A 17,225-nucleotide genomic window follows, 5' to 3' on the forward strand; every position below is an offset into this window, starting at 1 on the left:
ACTCTGAGCCGCCGCTCTTCTTTCCCGTTTGCCATCGGAGCCCCTCGGCTTTAGAACCACCTACCTGAGGGCAGAATCAGTTACTTCTTCTGAATCACTTCCTAAAACCCTTTTTTATAGACTTGGCTTTATGAGTCTTTTTCTAACTTTATTCTTTTTTTATTTTATTTTTTATTTAATAAAGTTAAAGTTTCAGTTGTGTCAAAATGTTTGCACAATTAATATAGTATATCAGGCAGCAAGTGGACATTTTGTCCTCAGAGTTGATGTGTTAAAAGCAGGAAAAATGGGCAGCGTGAGGATCTGAGCGACTTGATGCAGGTGGGGAGTAAAGGCTGGCCCGTGTGGTCCGATCCAACAGACGACCTATTGTAGCTCAAACTGCTGAAACAGTTAATGCTGGTTCTGATAGGAAGGGGTCAGAACACACAGTGCAGAGCAGTCTGATGGTACGAGACCAGTCTGGGAGCCCAGTGCCCATAATGTTAAGGCTGATTGGTATATGTGCTGTGTAAAGAAACCTGCAATGTAACCTGTAAAATAGGAACAGTTTCGTTACAGCGTGTGTTAGAGGCTGACTGCCTGCACAGAATAAAAGAATGTTGTTGTCTTCACTCCAGTTCTGCTGATTTCTTCTTGAGTGCAAGGATGACACGATCACCTTCCTCTGCAGGAGGCAGACTCCAACCAGAGAAACTCAAACATTCTCGCTGCTTAAAGTTGACATTTTGAAGATGAGAGGATTTGATATGCAGATGTGGATTAACAGCTGGGTGTGCTTTGAGCCATGACGAAGTGACAAAAACATGTTTACACGTGTGAAAGCCAGGGAACATTAGAGTGTCACAGAGATGAATGAACAGGTAAAGAACAATAAGGAGAAAGAGACAGAAAGAGAAAAAGAGAAGACAGGAGGGGAGGGGATGAGCAGGGATTCAGAGCAGGTGGGAGGGAGAAGCAGAGGAGGAGGAGGGAGGAGGAAGAGGGAGGAGGAGGGAAAAGCCATCGCTGAGAGGAAAATTAATTGCCGGCTGCAGGTTATTGGCTGGCTGTGCTGCCGCGGAGGCTGCTGTTGTTCCAGCGCGGGGAGGATGCTGCAGAAGGAGAGAGAGCAGCGAGCAGAGAGCTACAGATCTGTCTGCTGATCCCTGATCCACCGCCGGCTCATTCCACCATCCCATCATACATCTGTGAAGAGCCTGGGCTCCTCAAACCGGGAGGGAAGCACTGGATCTGTGTCATTATTCTGAAGGAAGGAAAGCAGGAGGAGGAGGAGGAGAAGGAGGAGGGAAGCCGGTGTGGAAGCTTTGCCCAAACGAGGATCACCTTCTGTGGGAGGACTCGGAGGCTGATTCCCCCGGGGAAATCAAGGAGTGGACGCTTCCTAAAACATCTGGAGAGGTGCAACTTTAAAAGAGATTTAAATTAAATCACTTGAGCAGATTTTTCCCCAGCAGCAGGAAGGCTGACAGGATCTGGAGTTTATATTTGTTCTTTTAGAGCTGCACTGCAGAAATCTCCTTTTCAAGTGTTATTTTCCTAAAAACAAGAGAAAAAAAATGTGCAGCTGCAGTAAGAGCATTTTAAATCCTCTTCCAGTCAGAGCTCAGGGTTTGTTCTTGGTCCTACAGTGTGTGTCTGAATGATGTCTGTGCAGAGTTTGACTCTAGAAGGATGTTTCCACATTCATCTGCTGAAAGTGGAAAGTTTCTCTGAGCTCATTGGAAGTCTGATTTTAAGGGGCGGGGCTTATGAGCATGATAGTCTGGAAGTCAGTCCTGGTCCAGTATGTAACTTATCTTGTCTTTTATTTTCTCATTTCTAGTGCAGCAGCCTGCCTATTGAGTCTTGTTTTAAGATACAAACAATCATTTATGGAAACTGTGCAACTAATTTTCTTTCATTATCTGTTAATCTGCAGATCATTTTCTTGATTAATTTAACATTCAATATTTTTAATTTTTTAAAAATTACATATATACAGGATCCTAAAACAGGCAAACAGGATTCCTGCTGGACACAAGATGTCTCCTCCTTCACTGTAAAGTCCACTCTCAGTGTCTGTGCACTGGTGGATCACACTGTACAAGTTGCATACTGGACCAGGGTTGACTTCCTGAGTATTTGTGATGTCACAAATTGTGCTTGTAGGCCCGCCCCTTCAAATCAGATTTTCACTGAGCTCAGAGAAACTTTCCACTTTCAGCAGATGAATGTGAGAACATCCTTCTAGAGTCAAACTCTGCACAGACATCATTCAACCATCACAGTGTAGGAACAGGAAGATTAACTGAGTTCTGACTGGAGGGGATTTAATTTTCTGCTAATTGACTGATTTCCAAACTTTACTGCTAGAGTGAAAATGTGTGAAATATGAATAAAAGCTGAGAGACTCTTGCTGCCTTACAGTCCAATTCTGGCTTGTAAAACTGACTGTAATCTTGTTAAACCTCTTCCTTTAAAATGGACACACCTCTAGCACACATTTTAAATTTGGAGGAAAAAGAACTGTAACAGGCTTGTGTGTGTTCATTTCTTTCATCCAGTCAGTGTGTAAAACCAGTAAGAATCTCTCTCTCTTTCTGTTCCTCTGTGTCTGTGTGTCCAGGAGCGAAACTAAGCCGGATTTAACCTTTGCAGAGAAACGATGGAGCAGAAAGAGGAAATCGGGGGATGAAAGGAGGGAGAGAGGGAGAGAAAAGGCTGAAGACAAAAACAGGATCCACCTCAGCCTGTCTTCCTCTCCTGGGACAGGACCAGGAGGATTTTGGGGGGAATAAAGTGAGTTTCAATCGCAGATAGAGGGAGACTGTTTAAAGCTGAAACAAAAACGGGTCTTCACATCTCTGGATTATCAGTCCTGAAGGAGGATTTTGGGAATTGATCTTTTATTTCTGGTCAGCAAAGGATGTAAAGACAATTCAATGTGAGAGCAGGAACGCTGGAAGATTCTTTGAATTGATGAAGTTTGGGCAAAGAACCTGAGAAAATTCCTCAGGGAATCTGTTTTCTGTTTGGTGGAAGTCTTTTTTGGGTTTTTGCTGGCCAATGAGATATTTTTAGATAGAAGAAGAGACTTTCTGAACCTACAAGTCACACCTTTTAATAAAAAGCACAAACTAGCTTTTTAGGGACCAGCCCTCTCCTGTTTCTCTCCATCTCATTTCCCTTTCCTCTTTTCTCTTCATGCACCTTTTACATCTTGCTCCTCTTCCCCTCTTTGGGTTGTCTGTCAGGAATCCCGAGCAGGATTTGAGGCGAATAAAGCAGGTGTTGATGACAGATAACAGCTGCAGAGAGGCAGAGGTAGACTCTCATAAAACCAGATAAGTGATGTTTAGCGACAGGAGCAGCAGGTAATACAGGCTGAATGTGCTGGTGGTTCTGCAGAGCATCGGCGCTGTCTGTCATCTTTCTGCAGGCTAATTCCATCTCAAGGACCGTCTGTGGGCGAGGTGGGCGATCATAAAACCAGGGGGAGGGAGGGAGATACTCGCTCTGCAAAGCATGACAGAGGAGAGAAAGAACTGATGTAAAGCTAAGATTAGGAACCCAACGTTATGTGTAAAAGGTGAAGAAAAAGAAAAAGGAACTGTGGTTATGAGCAACAGGAGTGTGCAGAGGGATATGTGGAGTTCAATCAGGTGCCTGTAATGTGGAAGAGTCCGGGCGAAAAAGAGAGAATTAACAAAAAGATCCAAAGGGACTGGATCTACAACAGAAACCAAAAACATCAATGATTCGAATGTAGGAAAAAGACTGGAGGAATAAGCACAGGTTAATCTGCTGAGCATCAAACGGATCAATAAACCGCACACACAGCAGGCCCACAGTTTTTAGATGAGCAGGGGAAAGTTGTCCAAAAGTGTGAAAATTGTTTTGAGGTCAGAGTTGGAAAGAAAAAGCCGAGGATGGGCCAAACAAGCAGAATGAGACATCAAGCAGCGAGAGGAAGTAAACTGAGCTGAGAAGCAGAAACAACACGTTCACTGATGCCAGATCTGTCTGCCAACATAAATTTAACTGCTCCAAACCTCCTTTAGAGGCTTTAATACAAACACTGCAGGAACTACGGGGATCCCTCTGGGGGGAAATTCAAAGACGATGGCCTTGTGGTAAAAAAAACTAGTTTGAAGATATTTGATCAAACTTAAAGCACCACACACACACACACAAGAGAGTTCACTTTTTGGCTCCAGAAAATGGAATTCATCCTGTTCTTTAAGCACAAATAGTTTTATTCTTAGTACTCCTCATTCAGGGGCTAAAACGTTACAAACGTCACAAAAACACAAAGCACAAACTGGTTTCTATCTCTCAAAAGAAAAACAGGCTGATTCGAAGAAAAAAGTCATTTTAAAGCACAATTTATGAAAGGAATCCTTCATTCAGGTGCTAAACTGGTGTGTTCAGCTCAATAAGCTCTGTTCACTGTGACATCAATATTCAGGTGCTTAAAGGTGCACGTTTGTATGATTCTTTAGGATTTCAAAGACTTTTGTATCAATTCAAAGGCACAAGCAAGCGTTAACAACTGACCCCTGAAATCCATTGTAAGTGCACAGCTCTTCTCTTCCTGCTCTAGAAACAGAAATCCTACTAACATTTAATATTTCAGCCCAGAATCAGCAGTCTGTTTGCTGTGGGTCTTCTCTTTTATTCTCCTGTCAATTTGGGGAGAAAAGAAGTCGTTTTAAACGCTTGCTGATGTTCAGATGAATTATTGAACTGAAAACTGTTCCAACAGTTTACAGCCGGAGGAGTTTTTCTTTCTTTTTCTCTCCTTCATGTCTTATTAACTGACTCTGGCCTCGTTTCCACTGCGGCTTAAGAACAAACCCCAGGAGAGGTTTAGAAAACTAAACATTTGGCTGAAGACATTCAAGTATTTTGTAAAGATTAGCGAGGCGTTCACAAGCACGGCTGCCGGTTTGACTTCAGCTTTGAGTGGTTTTATCAGCAGGTATCACTTTGATTCACACTGAGGAAAGGAAAAGCAACAATTCTGTCAGGGAAATAAAAATATATAGATTTTTTGTATCTGTGACTTTGTTGGTGTCACTGAAAACAGAAGGTGGGAGCACAAAATTTGGACACATTTTTACAGTTTTAATTCAGTGCTTTAGTTTGGATTTATCTGGATTTATTAAGCGAAATTGTTGAATTTATTTAAAACCTGACGACCAGAAAGATACATCTGATCACAAAGATTATCATTTTGACCTGAAAACACCTTTCCTTTGTGTTCTTCAGCCATTTGAGCTGCTGGTTGTGTTTTAAACAGCTCAACACATTAAATATTTAACTTATTACTGAATCCATTTCAAGATGCGAGATTCAGATGAGTAAACAGACCTACTAATTTTGACACAGAATTCCTAAAAATGTGTGTTTGTGTGCAACTGACGGAGAGCTGGGTGATGCTGTGGACGCGCACACACACACACAAACACACACACACACAGGTCAGTGTGAGCAGTGTGTAGGTGGAATTTAATCAGACACACAAGGCGACACACTGAGGAAGCACACACACCTTCATCCTCCTCTCCAAAGACCTCCTTTTTCATCCCTCCATCACCCACATCCTCATCATCAGGACCACTCCAGCAGGAGTTAGTTTTCTAGGACGCCCACAAACTCAACTGTGTGCGCGTTTTAACAGGTTGAAGCACAAACTCAAGAGCCTCTTCATCCCCCTCCCCCTCCTCCTCCTCCTCCTCCTCCTCCTCCCCCTCCTCCCCTGCAGGCCTGAAACAATCTGCCATGCATGAATAAAAATTAATTTTTCACCGTGATGAAAAGATGCAGCGTCTCGCCTCCTCGCCGCCCGCGGGACGGCAGATAAAAGCTGTTTACTGTGAGGAGCTGTTAGAGCAACACAACGAGTCCTTTCTGTGGGAAAGAAACAACAATGTCCTGCTCCTTTTGTCTTCTGTTTCATCGCTGTTGTTGCCTGCGAGCCCGTGACGGAGCACACAACAGGAACTGAACTCAGCTTGACTCTCAGCTGGGTTTTTATCTGAAGTGACACTTTTCTAAACAGAGACAGATGTCTTTGGTGAAGACTTTGGACTGATAGAGGCATCTGTGTGTGTTTCTGATAAACTTCATGAAGCACACTGGGGGATTTTTCAATGAGGTGGCTTCATTTTTTCCTTTTCATTTCATTTCATTTCCTTTTCTGAGGAAAAACTAAAACTACAGGACCCAGTGCTTGTGCATAATTGCCAAAAACACTAAAAACTGACTCGATTTACTTTTTAATTGGATTTTCCTTTATGCAGAAGAAGCACTGAAGCTACACACAGAACAGTTACTTTTATATATTTGAAATAAACCTGGAAAACAGCAGAATACATTTGAATCTCACTAAAACTTTTCTTATGAACTGCTTGGATTTCTCTGAGGATTTTTGTGAAGGATCTTTGATCAGCATTTACAAAGAACAAACACAAATCTTGTCACTTAAAGGATCTTTGACAGCAGGGATTACAGTTTTCACCAACATTTCAATTTGCCCCAAGAATTTGTCAGAATTTTCTTCGGCTTAGTTTATCTCAGCTTCAGAGACAGTTATCTAGACAAAAACATTATCTCTCGGGAACCTCATTGTGGGTCAAAGGTCAGAGGCTTAAAAAATAATTAACAAAACAGACTCACCTGAGGACATCACATCTGCAGGTTAAAGGTCAGACAGAGAGCTGGATTATCCATACAGAGAGTCAGTTGTTTTCTGACGGACCTGCAGAGAGGACAGAGGAGATAAAAAAGACGAGAAGAAAGGAGAGAGAGAGATAAGAGGACGAGTGTCAGACGTCGTCATGGGCTGCAACATGTGTGTGGTCAAACGTCCGGAGGAGCAGTACAGGATCATGTTCCAGGTAGGAAATCAAAGCCTTCCATCCTGTTTTCTGAATTGCCCTGTTTAAACTTCGATAAGTGCGGTTTTCATTACATGATCTTGTTACACCCTCTTTTCTGGTTTTCCAGAGATTAGGCCCCACCTGCTGCTTATCTCATGAACCCCATCCTAATACCCCCTAACTGTAGTGGATAGAAACAAGCATTCATTCGCATTTTATTTTGCAGTATAACTCAAAGATCTGTTAAAGTTTGATGATACGTATAGATACATTTGGAAACACGGTTACTGAGCAGCGCTACTGGAGTGGTTGGGGCTAAGGGGCCTTGCTCAAAGGCACATCAGTGGTGGTAATGAGGGAGGTTAGGACACCCTAACCGACCTATACTGCCGGTCTGGGAACTGAACTGATGAACTCTCTGTAAAAAAAGCTTGCTCCTCTAACCTTCAGGCCGACACTTTCCTTTCAGGCAGCCGCTGGTTTTATAAAATGTCTATTAAAGTCACAGTTAACGGCCTAGTGTATAGGAGTTAGTAGCATCTAGTGGTGTAGTTTTGCATGGTGGTTCAACATGGCGGACTCCATAGGGCAACCCACCTGTAGATAAAAACGTCTCATTCTAAGGTAACTAAAGCACATTCTTATATTCAGGTGATTATATACTAATAAAAACATAGCTATGAATATTATTTTACATTTCTGTCAATAGATCCTCTTCAATGTTACGCACTGCACCCTTAATATTTAGTTATCTTTATTACTTTCCCCAAAATTATGTTATGTTTAATGAACTTCTAATGTACTCTGTGTTGGTGTGTTCAAGGGAGCTCGGATATCGTTGCAATGATATATATAATGGCTGCAACTATCATTTCATTACTGATTTATCTTCTGATTATTTTCTGGATTAATCAATTAATCATTTTGTGTCACAGAACATTTTTTTGTTACACTTTCCCTCGAGGTGTCTTCAAATGTCTTTTTTTGTCTCACCAGCAGCCCAAAAATATTGAGTTGTCTTCTGACACAATAAAGATCCTTGAAACTACATTTCACCTCAGGGCTGCTGTGTACATCATGAGGTAATAATGCAGGTGTTGCCTAAGGGCCCTGTAATTCCGTTTATAATTTGGAGGTACAGCATTAGGCACACACTGAACCTGGACCCCTCAGGTCCCTGAGGGATTTGCCTGGTTGGTTTTCTGCCTGCAGCAAAAATGGAAGCCGTGAAAACAACCACGTGAGTTTTTTTATTCCTGAATCTTTAGATATTCAGATGTTCTTGAAAGCACCAACACACAGAGACTTTTCACACAGTAACGATAACAATGTTTGAAGTTTGAAGTCATAGAAATAAAAAAGCTACCTGAGAGGAAGAGAACAGGGCCGTAGCTGTCACTGAGGTTGTGTCCTTGATCATGTTTCTAGGGTTAATGTACAATTCATTCAGTTATTTTTATGGTTCATTATGAAAAAAGTCTAAATTCTGGTGACGACTCTGAGTCTGAAAAAGAAAAGTCTAATAATGAAAAGGTCAGATACCAAGAAAGTAGAAGAGGAAGATGCAAATTCCACTGCTTTTGTTTTGGAGAAAGAGGTGAAGGTGTGTGCGTGTGTGTGTGTGAGATTCTCATGGAAACTACGGCACCATTCATCACTGCAGGTTGCTCTAGTTACTCTGTAAAGGTCATTGTGTTATTCTGCTGGGTTTTTTTGCACAGTGGAGGCTGAAAGTCACAGAGGACTGAGAACAGAAATCCTGCTCACACACTCCTACATTGTTCATGGAAAGCAGTGTGTGTGTGTGTGTGTGTGTGTGTGTGTGTGTGTGTGTGTGTGTGTGTGTGTGTGTGTGTGTGTGTGTGTGTGTGTGTGTGTGTGTGTATGCGCATGGATGCTCAGGCTGCTATGCATTAATGTGCAACGCTTCAGTTCACATAAAAAGAAATGCCTTGTTATTTGCAGTTGTACCACATTTCATTACATCAATCTGCTCGCTGTACAGAGGACAGTTTATATATTTCTATTTATTTTTACAACAATTGCAACCCGGAGCCCCAGGTCCTTGTTAAAGTAACTCACAAATGCAATGTGATTGGTATTCCACAGATCAGGTCTTTACTAATAATTGTAAAGTGAGAAAAACTGAATTCTGGTGATCCATTTTCTAAGTCTGTTTCATCCGTATTAACCAAAAAACATAAAGCTTGACACTAGATTGTAGGACAGATTAATGAATTGTGAAAATAAAGAGGTCTAGTCTATTTGTGTAAGAAAAGTGAAATTTACTATTTTTACATTTTATGTTGAGAAAATGTTGGCTTGGACTGAACTGCAGAGCGCTCTAAAAAGACCTGGAGGTGATAGTAAAGACTGTAAGGAGGCTTCCACCTCCTCCTGCTGATATCCAGTGACTGACAGGAAGCAATGTGTAACATGATAGAATGGGTTTCTTTCCATTGAGACAGGGATTTCACAGTGAAACTGACAATACACTAACAAGTCCTCCACACCAAACAATAATGAGCAGCTCAACAGAACAACAGATATGGAGTGTTTAATGATCTGAAACCACAAACATTTGTCTGTACCTTCAAAGGGTTTGGTTCAAGCCCAAGAATGACCTGCTTAAGGTTTGGGAAACCAACACAGACTGTCTGTGTATGAAACAGAATGAGAACAGCAGTCTCCCACACCCAATCATACGCTACAGGCCTCCCTCCAATGTCATGTGACTTCTGCTCTTTTGTTTCAGAGAGACAAAGACTGGGCTACAGGCTTCGTGGCTCTTATTGTGCTGTTTGGTGTTAGTCAAATCTCACAAGACTGGGCTCAGCTTGCATCTGACAAACAAGAGATAGCTTAGCTTAGTGCAGCACAAGAACACAACACCAGCAGCATCAGTAAAAGCAGAAAGAGAGATATAGCAGTGTTCCTTCTGTAGCCAAAAGTCCTCCAAACTAAACCACAAAATATTCAGTTTTTCACTTAAAAATAAACCATATGAGGGTCCAGAAAGGAAGAGTCCAGTGCCCGATGATAACAAGTAAGTAACAAAGCTTACGATAAGAAGCGATCATTTTATTAGCAGTAGTTACAAGGTTCCATCTCTGCTGTCTCAAAAACAGATGAGGTTTATGGTCTTATGCCTCTATCAGCTGGAAAACAGTGTGCTTCACATGGTCATTAAGGCACAGAACTGACTTGGTTAAGGATCGTGGTAATGGTTAAAAGACGCCCACATTGACAGTCACATGATATGTTGTCCCGTCCAAACACACTGACATCCTCCCTATCAGGTCTAACCAGCAACTGGTGCTGCTGGTTGTCATTGTTGAGACTACAGTGGAGCTGTCCATGGTCCTGAACCCTGGTCTGAATGTTGCATGACTGTACAGTAACCAGTGGAGCTGTCCATGGTCCTGAACCCTGGTCTGAATGTTGCGTCACTGTACAGTAACCAGTGGAGCTGTCTGTGGTCCTGAACCCTGGTCTGAATGTTGAGTGACTGTACTGTAACCAGTGGAGCTGTCCATGGTCCTGAACCCTGGTCTGAATGTTGTGTCACTGTACAGTAACCAGTGGAGCTGTCTGTGGTCCTGAACCCTGGTCTGAATGTTGAGTGACTGTACTGTAACCAGCCTGAGCTGTCCTGGAACAAGTCTTCTGCTGCTGTCTCGTCCGCATTCAGTCTAACTGTATCCTCTCTGCTTGAGATCTTATTTTAACCAGGATTGTTTTTTAATAAACAAAAATAAATCTGATAAATATACAATACAACCATCTACTAAGATCCTGTCTGCACCATGTCTGATGGGACAACTTTCACCTGAGGAGGTTGGGTGAAATGTTAATCATTTGGGTGGCTCAGTTGTTAGCTCAGCTGGTCTGTTTGTTCGACTGCTCTTGTGTATCAGAAAGCCAAACATAATGTTTGGAACAAGGAATTCATCCTTTTTAATGAAGTGAACAGGCAGCGGTTTGGTGATTGTTGATCTTGTAAGATATTCCTGTAAAGAAACTGACCGTCAACCACTCTGCAGCTATTAAGGTTGCTTTCAGAAAAGCTCCCTGTGTGAAACTGTATACTGTAAATGTTCAGCAGGGTGTTGCTGTAAAAAGACAAAGAAGCTCATCTCTTTCTGAATAAATTAAGTTAATGTATTATAATAAGAAACTTTATAATAGTTTGTAGCCTTCACTGCTGCTGAGTTTGATTTTCAAACAGGCTGAAACTGCTCAGCGTGTCGGGAACAATGTAAGGATTCAGGGAATGTGTCAAGAAGCATCGTAGGAATGGGTTTAACCTCCGACAGCACATGTTTATGGAGGAGCTGCAGAGCCGAGCTCCCCTCATACATAAAACACACAGACTCACTTTCAAATGATCACACCTGTAAACTTCCTCTTCTTTCACCCTCTCATGCACCTAAAGAAGAGGATTTTGCCAAAGAAGCACAAAACTACATGTTGTGTTCTAAAAGACGACCATGAGAGCACAAAATATCCACTTCTTCGCTTTCCGCTGTGAACTCTGGATCTGTCCTGCTGGGGAACACACATTTCTTTCTCTTCAACTACAGTTTGTGTTCACAAAAGACTGAAAGGCTGTGAGAACACAGTGGGAGTAATGCTTTACTCTCAAACACACTCTCATGTATATTTATATGGACCAGATCACACAGTTACACACGAATACAGTTGTTCTTATGGGGTTACTTATTTTGTTTCCTCAATTCAATCAAATATGTGCCACTAAAACTCAAAATCCTGCTTCCAAATGACCTCATTCATTCATTGATTTATGTCTCTGTTCAAGATAAAATATGTAAAAATGTGGTATAAAACTCCATAATGAGAGAAGGAGAAAGGAAAGAATGGATTGCAGGTGAAAACCAAACACTGTTCAGTAGCATTTAGCAGTGAATTTCAACCATTAGTATCGCTCAGCCTTCTAAGTGTGTAGGAGAAACTACTGTGCACAAAAAACCCTAAAGCCCCTCTCCAGAGCCAGTGTTCAGTTTGTGTCTTGTGTCTGTGTTCGGCTACTGTAGAAACATGGCGGTCCAACATGTCAGAATCATAGAACAGGACGTCTGTAGATAAATACAGCTCATTCTAAAGCAACGAAAAACAACTTATTTTCAGGTGATTATACACTAATGAAAACATAGCTATGAATATTATATTCCATTTCTGCCAACAGATCCTCCTCAGTGTTACACACTGGAGCTTTAAGCCAGTCAAAGCTCAGGGATTATCTGGGAGGAAAGTAGTAATCATAGGTGGCAATTACAAGAACATTAAGTGATTGTTGTAACAGTTGCAACATAAAATCAAACACAACCATGTGACAATCCAACAATAAGAATGAAACATAAACATACCATCCAGAGGTGGGGTCTGGATCCTCCATATTAACACTTAGAACCAGTGTTGGGTGTTACTGTAATCACTTTACAGTAATACAGCACATTACTGTTATTAATCTAAGAAGAGGCTACATCATTTCAGCATAATGGGTAGAAGAAATCGTATAAAAGAAAAAATGATAGTCTTTACTTTCTCTGAGGAGGATTCAGACACTGAAGTCTGGGTCCGTAATGGAGATCCTCAACTGCTTCCCTACGATATCCATCAAATTGAACACTAGACGCTGTCTAGTCGGCCCATGGAGAGGCTCCTCAGCCTGAGCAGTCTTGTGCGGACTCCGAGGAGGAACGGACAGTCTGATGGTCTCATGAGGTTCTGCTTTAGTGATAAACATGTGAAATAAGCTGCACTTGTCTGATATAAAGCCAGAGTTTGGTGAGCGAGCGACCCCAGTGAGTTTGGGTCATTAAATGTTCTCATTAAGTCATCTCAGGAAGTGATGTAATTACTTTCTACACAGAGTAAATAAGTAAGGTAATGTATTACTTTTTTGTGATGCTTAGAACACAGAATGTAGTTTTTGAAAGTGTGATGTTGCCAGCGAGTTATTGTGTGCAGAAATGAAGAGAACTCGGTGGAACCCTGCAGTGTGATCCACTACTGCAGCCCTCCAGCTCAGGCTGCCCAGTAGCTCTGGGCATCTATCTGGGGTTGTGGGGGTCTCACATCAAAGGGTTTGGTCGTGAGCGGCTCGGATTTTGAGATAATTGAGAGTCACAGGTCGGTCACGGTGAGGGGCGGGTGTGGGGGTTCAACTGGGACTCACGCAGCGCTCAGATTTAGTTGGAACGCTTTTTGGATTCTGCGGCAGACTGTTCACAGCACGAGACCCTCGATAGACACTCCGCTGAATTCTTGTTACAGAACATGTCTGAGGCTCTAAAAGGCAGAGAGCACACACACACACACACACACCCACCCACCCACCCACACACACACACACACACACTCTGCCTCCTCCTGAGGTTTTGGTTTCCACACTCTCTACTGATTGTTAGACATCATTACCATCTTCACTAGGTCACCTCGGGAGAAACACACACACACACACACACACACCACACACACACACACACACACACACACACACACACACACACAAACACACACACTCTTGGGATTCACATTCATTATATAGCTGTTGTGTCCTGATTGATCTGAGCTCCCAGGGAGTTACAAGCAAGGATTCCTGCAACCCCCAACACACACACACACACACACACACACACACACACACACACACACACACACACACACACACACACACACACACACACACACACACACACACACACACGTCCATAAATATGCCTATATATTCTCTCTCCCGTTGGCAATCTGAAAAATTTGATTAAACCTCAAAATCATCAAACTGCTTCCCTTAACTACACTCAGACTATCCCCCTCACTCTTATAGTTCAGGTCCATTTTCTCACTCTGATCTTCATCTTCTTACCGACCTGCTGCCACACTGCCGGTGAGAGGAGCGAGTAGGCTTCAGTTATTACCATCCGCTCAGAGCAGTAAGATTAATGAATAGCAGTGGGTGTTTCCTCGTAGGCTACACACAGGCTGCCCAACCTATCTCTGGAGGTTGTCGTATGGAGGCTGAAACACAGACCTGCAGACACTGAGCAGGGCTGACAAAACTACTCCACCTTTATTTGATTAAAAAAGGTTTCCTAGTAGCAAAAATGCAAATGATCAGACTATCAGGGAAACTAAACATGAGTTAATTCATAAATATCCAGAAGTTTTAGATGATTGCATTATGGTTATACTAACATTATTATGGAAAGCACAGTAGCCTATTATATTTCATTTGGAGAGGAAACTGCTTTAAATAAACACACACTCACATTCACTGTGACTCATAGTCACATAGTGGTTCAAATGATCGGTTGTTGAATGCTGATAATGCAGTCGTATTGTTTAAACTTCAGTAACTACAGTCGTGACTTCAGCTGGGAAACCTTCCTCTTCGATTACGTGAATCTTTACAAAAGTCAAACTACCTGGAGGAGTTGAAGCTGTCGGATCCAGCTGAAGGTCATCTGTGCTGTCGCTCAATTTAATCAGTCTGATTAAATGTTACACACACACACACTCTCACATGTTCTCCCTGCTACACACACACACACACACACACACACACACACACACACACTTATTGTAGCGTTTTTTCCTCGTTCTTGTCTTTCATTTCCTCTTCTTCCTCCCTCTGTCCTACACGCAGAAACACACACACACACACACACACACACACACACACACACACACACACACACAGATGGCACCCTCTCCCCTAGCAACAGTTATGCAGTTATTGCCTCAGTGTGCCAAACACACAAACACACACACACACACACACACACACACACACTGAATGCCCCCTGTCACCTTGGCTACGTATGAGAGGGTGTCACTATCAATGTGTGTGTGTGTGTGTATGTGTGTGTGTGTGTGTGTGTGTGTGTGTGTGTGTGTGATTAATGAGGTCTGTAATGGATTCTGATGACCTCATGAGATTTGAGGAGGAGATGATAAGCAATCACATACACACACACACACACACACACACACACACACACACACACACACACACACACACACACACACACACACACACAGGTTGAAGCTAATTTTAGACGTGATATTGCATACTGCTTACAAGAGCAATGGAAAGACGTGATTGGATGCAAACATGGATGCAGGCCCCAGAATTTGTAAAAGTGTGTTAACCATTCACAATGAGCCCAAAGCTGTGTGACCCCACGTCATGAACACACTGAGAAAGAGAAATGAGAAAGATCAGGAATGTCTGAGCTGTCACACACACTCACAGTGTGGGTCAAAGTTACAACTAGCATCTGTATCTCCATTGTTAATAATTAGTACGAATAAAAGCTAATGTAACCGATTTCACTTCCTGTCACAAACCTGCAAACTGACCCACTGCAAACAGCAGACTCACACTGTTAGAGAGCAGCTGGTGAACGGAGCATTTAGCAGCTAAAGAAACAGATATTTCCCTCCGGAGCTGGTAGAGACCAAAACAGCTACAAGAGAGAATATTGGACTTCCATTCATCAGGCGGATCCACAGACAGCTCCAAATAAATCAACATGTTCAGTCACGTACAACAGTTATAATTGGACCCAGGGCACAAGAATTACTTATTAAGTGTGCCATATATATATACATATACACACATATATATACATACACATAAATATATGTATATGACCAATATGTGTTGGATTTTACAGTTGAATGAGTATCATCTCACCACATGATCAAATAGAGACTTGACATTGAACAACATCGACCTACTGCCCAGCAATCATCATTATATGTCTGTATAAGACAAAAATATCAAATAGTGTAAGAAATTAAATATTTTATATAAAAGGACCAGTGTGTAGGATTTAGTGGAGGTGTAGTTGCAATACTCGCTCTCTCCATCCGCATCACAGCCAGTGTTTGTCCATTCTGGCTTACTGTAGAAACATGGAGGTTCAACATGGTGGACTCTGTAGAAGAGGACCCGCTCCCTCTGTAGACAAAATCGCCTCATACTGTACCTATGAATATTATATTCCATTAATGTCAATAGATGTGACACACTGGACCTTTAAGTAATTCAATTATGGGAAGAGTTACCGTAGTGATTGATGTCTTTTGCTACTTTTGTTTGATGGTTCTGGTGCTGAGGTCTGAGAGATGAGGAGGAGGGAGGATGATAATCTGCAGATGGTAATATAATAATTCACTTTTCATTTTATTCCAATATAACCTATACATGAGTCTGATTCATTTATGAGGAACCAATAGCTCCACTGCAGATTACAGTGAGATATGGAAGACTTTTTTTCCTTTTGTAAATGGAATCCACTTCCTGAATAAATGCCAGTAAGTGCTGCCACAAAACAGCAGCCTCTGGTTTGTCCCACGTTGCCTCAGAGCATTTGAACGCCTCTCTGGTGGCTTCCAGCTCCGTCTGTCTGAACGGAGCTAAATGGCTGCCGGGAAGCAAAGAAAACATCTGAAGTGAAAATCAAACGTCAGGAATCAAACTTGTGTGTGTGTGTGTGTGTGTGTGTGTGTGTGTGTGTGTGTGTGTCCCACAGGGCTCCCTGCAGCTGTGTGTGTGTGTGTGTGTGTGTGTGTGTGTGTGTGTGTGTGTGTGTGTGTGTTAAAGCTGACAGGTGTAGAAGCTTATTTCATTTCATCCGATTTCCTCTGCCTGGGCCTGTCTGGACACACAGACTGGGCCTCTTTCTTCACCTCTCCCCATTCTCACTTTCTGTCCTTCAGTCTTCCTTTTTTTCCCCTCTCCATTTCCATCTCTTTCATTTTTTTCTTCCTTGTCTTCTGTCTCTTCCTCCTCCTCCTCCTCCTCCTCCTCCTCCCCTCCCCTTCCCCCTCCATTCTTCTACAATATCTCTGACTCTTCTTATTAAAGTCGTCCTTCTCTGATCTCGGTTTTAAATCTTCTGCCACCTCTATCGTTTCTCTTTTCTTTTTCCCATCTCTCTATTTCATGATCTCCCCTCTTCAGGGTTTCTCTGATTTTCTCATATTTCTACTGCTGTAATAACTGTATTCTATGCTGCACACTCTGCAGACACTTAACCTTCTACAGCCAATTCCTTTGAGTGCATTTTTTAAAATTATTTTGGGCAATGTATTATTATTTCTATTTGTGGTATTTATATACCATAAGGTTTATATATGATCTCTATGTTCATTTAAATTTTTCCATATATGTTTACATTAACTTCAACAACAGAAGGGAAGTTAGCCAAAACACTGATTGCACTAACAGCACCTTTAACAAACTGCTTTTGTGAGAGCTCCACATTCTGGATATGAACATGTTGTGTAGTCATGTAACCCAGCTGGCATTACTTTCTGTCTTATAAT

At 42.1% G+C, this 17,225-nt stretch overlaps 1 protein-coding gene across 2 annotated transcripts in view; it reads left to right on the forward strand.

Annotated features, from left to right (window-relative positions):
* The first annotated feature begins 736 nt into the window (after nucleotides 1-736).
* Nucleotides 737-17,225, forward strand: part of LOC127377866 (PDZ domain-containing protein 4-like) — a 54,628-nt gene continuing 38,139 nt past the window's right edge. The window contains exons 1-2 of one of the 2 annotated variants that reach the window (XM_051426142.1): nucleotides 737-1,401; nucleotides 2,609-6,884. In XM_051426142.1, the coding sequence (XP_051282102.1) occupies nucleotides 6,825-6,884 (60 nt within the window). In that variant the 5' untranslated portion in view covers nucleotides 737-1,401; nucleotides 2,609-6,824. The remainder of the gene's footprint in view (nucleotides 1,402-2,608; nucleotides 6,885-17,225) is intronic. The other variant, XM_051426143.1, reaches the window with a different exon arrangement.

The sequence above is a fragment of the Dicentrarchus labrax genome, unplaced genomic scaffold (genome assembly GCF_905237075.1).
Source record: "Dicentrarchus labrax unplaced genomic scaffold, dlabrax2021, whole genome shotgun sequence".
Taxonomy (NCBI): Eukaryota; Metazoa; Chordata; class Actinopteri; family Moronidae; genus Dicentrarchus; species Dicentrarchus labrax.